The sequence below is a fragment of the Arvicola amphibius genome, chromosome 1, assembly GCF_903992535.2.
Source record: "Arvicola amphibius chromosome 1, mArvAmp1.2, whole genome shotgun sequence".
Classification (NCBI taxonomy): Eukaryota; Metazoa; Chordata; class Mammalia; order Rodentia; family Cricetidae; genus Arvicola; species Arvicola amphibius.
The window spans coordinates 129388939-129401360 of NC_052047.1; the positions used below are offsets into that span (position 1 = coordinate 129388939).

The following is a 12422-nucleotide window of genomic DNA, read 5'->3' on the forward strand; positions in this document are numbered from 1 at the left end:
TAGCCACAGAAAACAAGAACTGGACGATTGGTTGTGTGCATCTGCAGAGATGAACTGAAGACAGCTAGTCTACCCTAGAAGCCCTGTACCAGGAAGTGCACCAAGCTGCTGACCAAGAACCTGAAGACTGGCTTTGCAGCCCCCTGTAGCCCTCCTTCAGCTTCCAGGAGTGCACAAGCATGTTGGAAAGGAGATCTCAGTGCTCTGAGCTGTGCAGAGGGCCCCAGGAAGCCAGTGATAGTGGAGGCAGCAGATCCCAAGCAAAGCTGAGACAGGAGCTGGACCACTACGCTTGTTGATGAGAGATGGAGCAAGGGCCTAGATGTACCTGCTAAGGTCAGAATGCACCTATGGAGACTCAAGACTTTCTTCCTGGCTCCCTCCCCTTACCCCAAAGCCCTCTTTAAATAACAAGGCAGGAGACAGATCCAGGTATAACAGCAGGTTCTTTTTCCGGTTCCTCAAAGCGCCACAAAACCACCACTGGGATGGGGACCAAGACAGAAGAGAATGTAAACATTGGGTTTCACCCCCTGTACTCAAGGGAAGACCCTTACTCAGAGAGGGGCTTGACAGCTGGAAAAGAACAAAGTGAAAGACAGGCTTCCTAATGAGGTGGCAGAGAGGCTGGAGCATACAAAGCAAGTGGGTTAGGAGGGAGAGCAGGACACAAGTGGGAAGGAAATGGAGGACAACTGCATGTCCCCTTAAATAAACTGGAGTACAGGAACACTGTGGAACACAGGTCAGAGCGCCCCACCCCAGGCCAACCTGACCTTCTGTACATAATTACAACACAGGGATATCCAGGAGAGAAAAAATAGCCTTGGCCCCCAGTGGGGTGACAGGCAGGGCCCCAAGACAGGAAAAGGAACCTAGCTCCACCATCTAAGGGAAGCTGCTGGAGTGTAAGAATCTGCAACTGCTAACTGTCATTGCCAAGAGTCACCCTGTGGTAACAAAAGGCAAATTCAGACAGTGCCCCAGAAGGAGTCCATAGGAGTGACAGAGACCCAAGCTGGGCCTAACTGGACGAAAGAGTCTCCAGACTTGGTCACTGTTACCCTAGGAAATATAACTGTCCCATGCACTGTGGCTGTCCTGGCCATGTAGGGATCAGCAGCTGGCAAGGAGTCAGGGGAATCAAGCCACTTTCCTCAGAAAAAGGAAGAGCCTGCCAAGGGAGCTGGAAGAACACCCCTGCTAGGTCTGCTCTTGACTGAGGAAAAAGGAAGAGGGCCATGACATCCAGACCCAGCAAGAGGTCAGAAGTAAGCATCCTGCCGGGCTTCAGCTGCTGACCTGTCCCCACCATCATGGGGTGCTGGAGGCCCATCTGCCTTTTGACGCAAGGAAAGTTTCCGGCCTTGGCCTTTCTTCTCCTGTTTCTGCCGCTCCTTCTCCTGCTTCTGCTGTTCCTTCTCTTGTTCCTTTTCCCATTTTTGCCGCTCTTTCTCCTGTCTTTGCTGCTCCTTCTCTCGCTCTTTCTCCTGTTTCTGCCGTTCTTTCTCCTGTTTCTGCCGCTCTTTCTCCTGTTTCTGCCGCTCTTTCTCCTGCCGCCGGGTCTCCTTACTGGTGCCTAGTGGGGTGCTGTTGCCAGTAGGTGAAGGAAGGGATGGATGTAGTCCCTCAGCAGTGACGACGGCCCCAGGAACAGGGCCAGCACTAGCCCTGCGGACAGGAGGTGGTGGGGAAGGAGCCCCTCCAGTTGCCCGGGAGCCTCTGCTCTTAAGACTAGGGAGGCTGAGGAGGCTGGAGGAAGGGCCCAGGGGTGGCTGTTGCCGCCTGCGCTCCTCATGGATAGCTCGGGAGCCATGTAGTCGCCGTGAGGGCCGATACTGCAGCTCTCCCCTAGTTTCCCGCCACTTCTTCAGCTGGGTTGCATTCTCCCGCTCAATCAATGTTTCTGTCACTGGGAGGTTGGTTACCTAGACAGAAGACACGGGAGCCAGAGTATAGATGGGTTTGGATATGGGCTGAAGAGACCAAGGTGTGCTGAGGCTCAAGGCCTACCTCATGCACCAGGAAGTCCTCCTGCATACACTGTGGTGGCAGGTTTCGAAGCTGCTCCATGGTTTCATACATGCCTTGACAGGAGCGCAGCTTTTCCACAGAACCCAATGTGTGTCGCAGCAAGACAAGAGCCACTCGGAAGATGATCTTAACGCCTACAGGGTCAGAGAGGGGCACAAAGAGATCAGGTCCAGATCTTAGCCTTTCTCATATAGGAAAGACAGCCCCTGTTGCTGTTAACTGCCCACCTTATAGGTGAAGAAAGTTGCTATAGGTTGCAGGTTTCTTAGGGCAAACAGACTCTAGGTTGGTGGCTTGAATCAAGATGGGTCCTGTTTTCCCTGTTTGCAGATTGCTTATTATGAAGCCTAGGCCCAACAATACTTTTGTCCATGGGCCACCAGTAATGTGACAAATCCTAGCCCCCAAGCCTAGGCAGCCACTGAAATACCTTCACAGAAAAACATGTCCCAGACACGCAGCACTGAAGCCCACGGGAGGGTGCGAGCAAAGATGCACATGAACCATTCTGTCATGTAGAGCACAGGGTCAATGCGCTGCCGCCGAAGGTGCCGATGTGCCAGTGGGGAAGCCCGGCGCAGGAGCGCAAAAAAGATCTCTCCATCCAATTGAATGGCCTCCTAGAAGTGGTGGGAAGAGCCATGAGAAATGGGTCTGACTTGCTATGTTCCCCTCAGTACAATCAAACCTAAGAGGGTGTCTTAACCTCAGTGGTAGAGGAACAAAAGGACAAATGAGGCAAGGCAAGGACCTATGGCAGCCTTGGGGAAGGTCACAGCCCCAGGGCACCCAGCTTCCAGACACTCACCAGCCCTGCACTGTAGTAACCTGGGAGGTACTTGTCGCAGATCTGTACCAGGCACCAAAAGGCTTGCTAAGAAGGGCAAGAACAAGGAGGCAGGGATGGGGCCTGAGAAGCAGGGAGTAGGCAGCTCTCCCATCACCACAGTATGCCAAGATCTTCTCACCCCCACCCCAACCAGGTCCACATATGCTGACCTCCGCGGGCATGTGCATGAGCAGCACGGCAGCCACTGGGGCCTGGGCCTGGCAGTAGCCCTCGTCAGGCCTGTAGATGGTATAGGCCTTCAGGATTCGGTACAGGTCCTGTTGCCTAAGGGGAGTGCAGAAGATGGCAGTCATCAAACCTGCCCCAACCCTGAACCAGAACTCCCCTACAAGCTAGTCTCAGATCTTTACTACCACTTAGCCATCTGCCTACCAGACCTGCCTACCAGAGGTTCAGCAAAGCCCTCTTTTAGGTCCTAGCCTTTCATCCGTGGCTGCATACCCCATAAACTTCCTACCATTTCCTCCTTGACCTGCAACCACCCCCAAAGCAATCGTGGTCATTTTCTCCAGGAACTTATCAATAACCACAATATTAGCCCTTCTCTGGAAGCAAGTGTGTTTAAACCCAGGACAGTCAATCAAGAGGGTTATCTGTTTCACTGGATTTTATCAGACCTCTTAGCATATCCAGTAGTCCTGGTTCTTGAAGGCCAGGAAAACAGCTGTACCTCACATCTTACTCCTATCCCTACATTGGACCAGATCTGTGTCCTAGCCTTCTTTTCTTTGCTGAGTTCCTTCATATCTGATATTTCCATCTACTCCAAAACAGCTCCTCAAAGAGTAGCCACCAAGTCTGAGCCACACTGTATCACAAACTTCATGGATACCTGTTCTTTCCCCGCTCCACAGCTACTTCCTTCTCTGACCTCTATCTCTTGTCCCAAAATATCTATTAACCTTCCAGATCTCCCTGCTTCCAGTCATACTGCTAATACTGCTTACATTAGCACCACCCCAAATCCAGTCATTCATATGTGACCATTTATATCTTATCTGTAACTACATCATTATTACTTTAAAAATTTGAGGTGGAGTTTCATGTAGCCCTTGTTCTAACCTGATCCTGAATTTCTGACCGTCCTACCGACCTATCTCCAGTACCAGGATTAAAGGTGTGCACCATCACACTTGCTTCCTGTGAGGCTGAGAGCCACTCAGAACCAGGTATGCTAGACAAGCACTCTACTGAATGAGCAGTGTCCCACCCCTGTTTACTTACTTTGGTATTTAATTCTCAAAATACAAAGGAAATAACACATTTGACAATGCTGATTTTTTTATGCTGATTATTTTACGTAATAAAAGTAGCCCATATTGAACTAACACTAACAAAATACTGGGGGCTGGAGAGACGGCTCACTAGTTAAGAGCACTTTTTGCTCTTGCAAAGGACCCAAGTTCAGCTCCCAGTACCCACATACATGGTGACTCACAACCATCTGTAACTCCAGTTCCAGATGGTCCCACACCTCTTCTGACATCCTCTGGTACCAGGCTTACAAAAATGTAGCCTCAACCATATCCACCCCTCTGCCTATGACTAGATCCCAGCCTTTCTTTTGGCTATTAGTGTGCCATCTTTTCTGCTTCATCCATTTTTCTGTCTATTAAATCATTAAATCAGCATAGTAATAATCTGCTTTTTAAGTTTTTATTTCTTTTGCAGTGCTAGGCAAACAAGCACTCTAGCACTGAGCTACATTTCCAGGTCTGCTGTCTCTTCTTATTTTTACTCACTGAGGTTGTCAGGCTTGTAAATCAAGAGCCTTTATCCACTGAGCCACCTCAAGGGCTCTCACTTGTTGTGTCCCTTAATCCCACTCTCCCCTCCAAAGAACAAACTCTTTCTTTCCTTACCTAGTCAGCCAAGCTGCTCTAGAAAATACACTCACCATCTTCTGTGTTCCTCCTACACTTTTGGCAGGCATTTGCCTGCTGCTCCCCAAAAAACTGCCTTCATCAAATCATTAGTCAGCCCGCTGTAGTGGCTCACACCTTTACCCCAGGACTTGAGAGGCCGAGGCAGGAAGAATTTCAGAACTGCAAGACTATCTCAAAAAAAAAAACAAGTCACTAATGACTTACACAGTGTTACATCCAAGTTAGTTCTCAGATTTGGATTTACTCATCCCTCAGCACCATTCCTGAAGTGGATTCTCAAGGCTATTTTTCACGTTGCTTTAGAAGTGAGGCTCTCCTCTCTATAGCTTCGAGTCCTAGTGCCCTCTCTGTAATTTTTTTCATCGTCTCATTCCCAACACAACACATTGGTACTTCAGGGCTCAAGCCTTGTTTAGGCTTTTTTTTTACACAGGTTTCACTATGCACGCCTGGCTGGTCTAAAACTCACTATGTTGTAGACTGGATTAACCTAAAACTCACAGGGATTCACCTGCCTCTGCCTACCCAGTACTGGAATTAAAATAAAAGGTGTGTGCCACCACACTAGGTCACACCTTCCTTCTGAGCCATACTTGCAGCTTTGTGATCACATCAAGTCCCATGGTGAGTCTAATCCCTCCATACGCACACTTTCAATCCCCAATTTATTGCCAATTTAAACTATTTTCCTGAAATCCAGACTTATAGTGGGTACCCAACCTGCCTACATTCCCTGGATGTTCAATAAGCAAGTCCCTCCTAGCCGGGCGGTGGTGGCGCATGCCTTTAATCCCAGCACTCAGGAGGCAGAGGCAGGCGGATCTCCGTGAGTTTGAGGTCAGCCTGGTCTACAAGAGCAAGTTCCAGGACAGGCTCCAAAGCTACAGAGAAACCCTGTCTCAAAACAAACAAAAAACAGCCCCCCTCCTACTTTGCTTCAGTCTTACTCTAGTCAAACTATCCTGGAACTCAAGATGTATGTTAGGCTGACCTTAAAGTCATGACAATCCTCCTGCCTCAGGTTCCCAAGTATTATGCCCAGCCCCCACCCCAACCCACAAAAGTCCACCTGAGACTATAGGAATGAGCTACCAAGCCTGACCCTAAAACTTCTGACATAACCCAAACCCCCTTTCCCCGCACCTCTCTGGTCTTGACTAGTAGGTAGCATGTCTGTCATACCTTCCGTCCCCACACGCTCTCCATTCTCCTTTAGTGTGTTAAAGTCCTCTCCACTACCTCATGTACAACATACTTTCCTTCATCTGGGACTGCCCATTCCCACAGAAAGACAGTTTGAGGGTTCGGGGTCACTGCAGCCATCTGTGACTGGAATAGTGCCTGACAGAGTAGTACTCAATTATTATTTGTTAAACGATGACCATTTATTTAAGCTAGGCATGGCAGTACATATCTATCTATAATCCCAGCATTTGGGTGGCAGAGATAGATAGATCTGATTTTTGAAGCCAGGATGATCTATATAGTCAGACCCTATCTCAAAAAAAAAAAAAAAACAAATATATAATACTGTTTTTTTATATTACATAAAGAAAAATGTTCATCTAGGACTGAGAACGTAGCTCAATGGTAGAACACTTGCCTAACGTGTGGGAGGCCCTAGGTATGAGCTCCAACACAGCAGAAAGGTCATATAACTACCTAAGATCACCTGTATACTAATAAGGAGTGGTACCTATATTTCATCTTGAGGAAGCTTAACCTACAGAACAAAAATCCAAGTGCCTTGGCTTTTAGTGATCTGGTCCAAACGTCCAGATTTAGCACTACAGAACCCCACTATCCAGACACTGCTTATAGATGCTCCTATGAAGAAAAACCCTACCCGGCTCTAGCCTAACTATTTTTTAAAACCCAGGACAAACAGAACCTCAATAGTCCTTGATGTGCTACACAAAGACCCGCATTAGACTCTCCCTCATCAGACACTTCTTTGATCACTACATGATACTCAACCGATTGTCAATCACTCTTCTAAGAGCCCTAGAGAGCAAGAATTGCTTGGACCAAGCCTTGTATCTACCCAGAACCTTCCACAGATGTTTGCTTACTAACCCACATAGTTAGCTCTTACCCATGCCCTCCTCGAGCAGCAAACATTTCATGGAAAGGGAACTGGCGATGTAAGTCCTTCTCAATCACATCCAGCCACTTGGGGTCCCCAGGGGCCCGTTCCAGCTCCTACAGTGGGACAGCAGGGATTACCTCAGGATCCAGGAGAACTGAGTTCTCCTGCAGAGACAGTGCCATGTGTCCCCAGACCTCGGAGTTGCACAAACCTCAAACTTGCCCGGGTTCTGCTCCAGGAGTTCCTTGCTATTAGACAGGTACTGCCAGGCCTTGGCTCTGAGAGAAGAGGGGATCCCTTTCCGGCAGCGCAGTTTTACCTAAGGCAGAGTAGCATCAGTGATGACAGCTTCAGGGCTGGAACATTCTCCAAGCTTTCCCCACTAGCCATCAGGCTCCAGAGACATTCCTCCCACGTGCCAGCTGTGACAAAGCTGGACCTGGCCTGGCTACAGCTTAAAGCTCCTCCCAAGGGCTCATCACCATTGATCTTCAATGTGTTAGGAGGGCAGATATTATTAGTTTCCTGGGCTTTCCAGCAGCATTGCCCCTCCCCCACCCTTGCACATTGTCCAACCCACCACACAGCCCTCAAACCTTCTGGAAACGTCGTGACAGCCACTTATCCCAGTTATTGAACATTTCCAGCCATTTGAGCTCCCGCTGCCGAGCCACATCCACAGGAATAGAGCTCTCTCTGCAGAGTCAGGGTAAGTATGGAAGAGGTCAGTGGGCTACTGGGGAAACTGAGCCAGCCAGCTCCCTCAGGCTCAACTGAGAAACTAGAAATTGTGCCATCCAAATGTCTGAATAGTTGGCCATCCAAAGCCTTGTCCACCATACTTTAAGGGCTTCTTTCTCTACTAGATCTTTACACACAGAATTTAAATCCCATTTCTGACACATCCAATTTTGGTTAATACTGAAGATACATTCTAGCTAGTGACGCAGTTCAGTGGTATTGTGCTTATCTTGCATGTCAAAGGCCCTAAATTCAGTCCTAGCACTGCAAAAATAATGATATTTAAATTTAAGCCACATTTTTGTATTAAATCTGGATCTAAGTCCTAGTTTTACCATTTATTCATTGTGTGACCTTGAGAAAGTCACTTAATTTTCCTAAGCCTCAATTTCCTCATTTGTAAGGTAGAGAAAATAACAATATCTACCTGAAAGGACCTGTAAGGTGCTATAGCAGGGCTCAGTTAGTATTCGTAATGACCTTGGAGGTCTTGTTTCAGTCTGTGAGACACGAGATTTCTTAGACCATCTGTGACTTACAGCCTCCCAAGATTCCCAAGCAAATGAATTCTCCTGCCCTGGTACTGTTCTGTCAGCTCCACGTTCAAGGTGCCCCCATCTGTCTGGCAATGGTTGGCTACTTACAAGAACCAGTTCCAGAATGAAATGGAAGTGCAAGAATAGGTTTTAGAAATTCCACAGACTAAGTCAAAACCAGTTCTGTCCCTTAGAGCTGGACATCCTGACGTGTGTCACCTGGGGGTCGCCTCAGCTATAAACAGGATGCCACTATCTGCAGTTATGAGAACTAACAACAAAAATGCAAAGTTAGGCGTTGGTGGTGCAGGTCTTTTAATCCCAGCACTTGGGACACAGAAGCAGGTGGGGTCTCTGTGAGTGCAAAGCCAGCCTGGTCTACAAGGAGAGTTTCAGGACAGCAGAGCTGTTACACAGAGAAACCCTGTCTCGAAAAACAAAACAACAAAAAAAGAGCATAAAAAGACTGTTAAATAGGAGCTTCTTGTATATTGATTTATTTTGAGCTAGAAGCTCCCTAAACAGAGACGCCCTAAATCAGTTCCACTCTCAGAGGTGGGAAGATGTAGGTGCCTTCCTGCCCTTAGGAACACTGCAGCTTACAAACGGAGGAAGGGCTGGAGAGATGGCTCAGCTCTAAGAAACTGGATGTTCTTGCAGAGAACCAGGGTCCAGTTCCCAGCACCCACATGGCAGCTAAGGAAGGTCTGCAAAAAAACGTAGTTACAGAGGACCTGAAGCTCTCTGTGTCTCCCCGAGCACTACAAGCACATGATGCACACTGTGCGCAGACACGCATGCAGGTGAAACACTCACATGCATAAAAACTGATCAAACCAGAGAGGGGAGCCACGTCCACTCCGACACGAGAAACGCAATGATAAAAACTCACACAAGCGCTAGTATTATGAGCACAGCAAGTATCAGGGAAAGCTTCCTGGAGGAAAGGCCATCAGAAGTGTACCAGAAAGAGCAAAGAAAAAGGAGGAGGAAGAGAAGGGGAAGAAGGGCGTCCCTGGCAGGTGGAGAGGCCTGAATAATCCACTACTAATTTAGTACAGAGCCTGGCAGACTGGCGCTGAGACCAAAGTGGCTGGCATGGCCGGGCAGCACGGTGCCAGTGCGAAGGCTGAAGAGCCGGGACTTTACCCTCTAAGAGAAAGTGTTCATGCTAATGTATGACAGCCTTGCCACAGAGGTGATTCCTCTGGCCTGGAAGACAGACTCTAAAGTGACAAAGTTACAAAAAGAGAAATGCACCCAGCACAGTGCCTGACATAGGAGCAATATTCTAAAACTGAATTTGACCCAAGGTCCTCTGACTATACTGAGCAATGCCCACTACTCACACAGATGCACGCTATTTGAGGGAGGCAACTCAAGTGTGCTAGTTTTGTTTCTTATGAGCTGAAAAGAGTTCAGGAGAAAGGATCAGCATCAAACTTGAGTCAGAGTTCCAATTGTGAATGTCGGTGCCCAGTCAAGTTTTCTGAGTTTGGTTAGCTTATAAGCCCTGCCTAGATTACTCCCAGCCATCTTCCTGACTGACAGGCTCTTCAGAAGTCTCACATCCAGGTGCTCACAAAACCCTCTGGTCTCTAGGCTTAACCCAAGCAACTGTATAGAAACCAACAGTTTAGGCATTCCCTCCAGATGAGCGCCTTCAAAGTACTACTTGAGTCTGCTCAGCACAGGCCTGGACCCAGCGTCCCCAGGCGATGCTCTGGGCTGAGCTAACCAGGTTACTGACCAGCAGCAGGTTAAGGGAGCACAGACACAATGGTCGGATCCAGAGAGGGGGAAGGAAGAAGGCAGAGCGATCACACCCCCACCTTAGGAGTGACTCAGGCCCCTCCCTGGAAGGAACTAGGAAAGCTCGACTAGGGCAGGGGAGATGAGGAAATGGGGAAGAGGCCACCCCCACCCCTTGCCTTCAGTGAAAAGACAAGCCCTGCCTTCGGGCCTCCTCTCCATCAACCAGACTTCCTCACCCCACCATTCTGTCTACTGCTTTTCTGAAGGCGCCTGCATCCTTCCTGCCCTCAGGGACCCGAGATCTCTACCAGAACCCTGGTCCAACCAATCTTCCAGAGTACCTGACCTTTTAGCAATGGTTTCATATCAAGCAGCGAGCAGCTTCGCTGCTTAGCAGGTATCATCTCGCTCAACCCTTCAGTTTACAGGGGAAACCGAGGCACAGGGACAGGGGCGCCACTAGCTCTAGGACACAGGCCTAAGAAAGGTCTAGACTTAAACCCACATAGGTGACTGTCTTCATCCCGGACTCTGAAGCCAGACACACCAGGATGCTCTGGGCACTACAGCTCCTGCTAATGACTCCCTGGGGCGGGACTGGCCAGGGGCATCACTTCCCCTTCCCCCCACCCCAGTTTCCACAGGCAGCCCCACGGAGTGCCCACCGTGTACTCACAGGCTGCCCGAGTACTGGCTGCCCCCAAGGAAACCATACTTGTCCGTCTTGCGCAGGGCCAGCCCATTTATCTCCGAGTCTGAACCCATGGAGCTCACATCATCCGCCAAGGACTCCAAGGTCCCGGACATGAGGCTCACGGAATCCAAGTAGCTCAGGGAGTCCGGGGCCTGCCCTCGAGGCCCAGAGATGCCAGGTCCCAGGCTGGACGTGGAGCCCAGGTCTTGAAAGTTTTCAACAGGCTCCGGAGCTGGGGTCACCGTCACCACAGCCACCGGAGCCTCACCCGTCCCGGGAGGGCCTGGGACAGGCCCCGAGGGGTCCTCGGGCGCCGGCCCTGCGGATGCTGATGTAGCAGCCCCATGTCCACCTGTCACCTGTCCTGCTCCACCCTGAAGCACTGCAGTCACTCCTGAAGCCACTGTGGTTCCCGGCTTGGGGGCAAGCGGGGGTTTGGCAGTCAGGGCTCCAGGCGCCGTTCTGGAAGGGGTCCGAGTGGGGGTCCCTGGTCCTGGGACGGGCGAGGCTCGAGCCTCTTCCGTCTTCGGAGCGTCCGCTCCCGAAGCCAAGGCCACCGGGGTCTGCGCTCCTGCCTCTGTCGCCGGTGCAGGGGATTCTTGCGTCTTCGCGGCTTCGGGTGAGGCCTCCAGGGTCAGCACCACCAGCGTGCTGCCCGTGGTCGTCGTAGCCGTCGTGGCCGTGGTCTGTGCGGACCCTGGAAGCCAGGCGGGCTGAGCCTCCCCGGGGACCACCAGGTCGACGGGAGCAGAAGTGGCCGTAGTCACCGGCGGTCCCGGTGCCACCACTAGTACCGGCCCGGCCCGGGAGCCCCGGGGCGGAGGCGAAGGGGCAGCGGAGGCGCCGTGACGGCGCGGCGGGGCCACCAGGGGCGCCGGGCCCGTCTCCATAGCCGTGGGCCGCCCCTCACATCCCCCCCGCCGCGAAGGCCGCAGAAGGCGCCGCCCCTCAGGCCGCCCGGAGCAGCCCGCTCGGGCTGCAGAGAGGGCGAAGGGCGCGGCTCGGCGCGCGCCGGGGGCGGGGCGGGACCGGGCGGCAGGCGGCGGGCGGCGCGCGCAGGCGGGGCAGGGGTCGGGGGCGCTCGCGCCGGGGTCTCCCGGCCTCTCACCCTGCTCGCGCGCTCGCGCCGCCCCCTCCCAGCGAGGGGCCGGCTGCCGACGACGCGCCTGCGCAGACGCCGAGGCGCCGCCAGAGTCTCGCCGGACTACGCCTGCGCGAGGGAAGGCCCTCTTGTGCCCCCTCTTTTTTCTTTTCTCCCGCCCCCTCCAGAGGACCGGGACAGATAATAGGAGAGAGAAAACTGGGTTCCTGCCAATCGCTGGGAGGGTGGGTGGGGTTGGAGGCGGGAAGAGGGTGGGTAGTCTAGAAAGAGGAAATGAAGAAGGCGGAGGCAGGACAAAGAAAATGGGCAATAGGAAAAAGGGACCCTGGGCCTCCTGGCCAATGAACACTGCTGAAGTGTGAGAAATCGCGGAAGGGCGGGGAATGAGGCTGGGGCTGAGCATTAGGAGGTAGGGCCTAGGACCTCTTAGCCAATAGAAACGGAGAAAAGGGAATCAATGAAAAAAGAGCCGGGCAGTCAACTTGCCTTACGGCCATGTCTATTCATGTGCTGACAGCATCAACAGTCAATAGGAAGAGCTGAAGAATTCTTCGACTTCCTGAGATGGTCAGGAAGAAATGACACCTAGAGAGAGGCGGGCTGAACTTGTATTTAACTTATCAGCCAATGACTGTCTTTCTTCATTTTGCAAAAGGGTAGGAAGATAGAAAACGCTCAGCAAATGGTAGCTTCGAGGGGCAGGGTGCTGCCAGCAGGCGGTGCCAGAGCAGGAAT

The 12422-nt window shown here is 51.4% G+C and overlaps 1 protein-coding gene across 1 annotated transcript; it reads right to left on the reverse strand.

Moving 5' to 3' along the window:
• Window positions 1-427: 427 nt before the first annotated feature.
• Window positions 428-11550, reverse strand: Tbc1d10b (TBC1 domain family member 10B). Its single transcript, XM_038341259.2, has 9 exons — window positions 10568-11550; window positions 7456-7555; window positions 7071-7178; window positions 6866-6972; window positions 3034-3148; window positions 2843-2908; window positions 2465-2654; window positions 2014-2168; window positions 428-1928 (listed from the first exon to the last, which is right to left on the reverse strand). The coding sequence occupies exons 1-9, from the start codon at window positions 11473-11475 to the stop codon at window positions 1266-1268; spliced, it is 2412 nt and encodes an 803-aa protein (XP_038197187.1). The 5' UTR covers window positions 11476-11550; the 3' UTR covers window positions 428-1265.
• Between the last annotated feature and the right edge of the window lie 872 nt (window positions 11551-12422).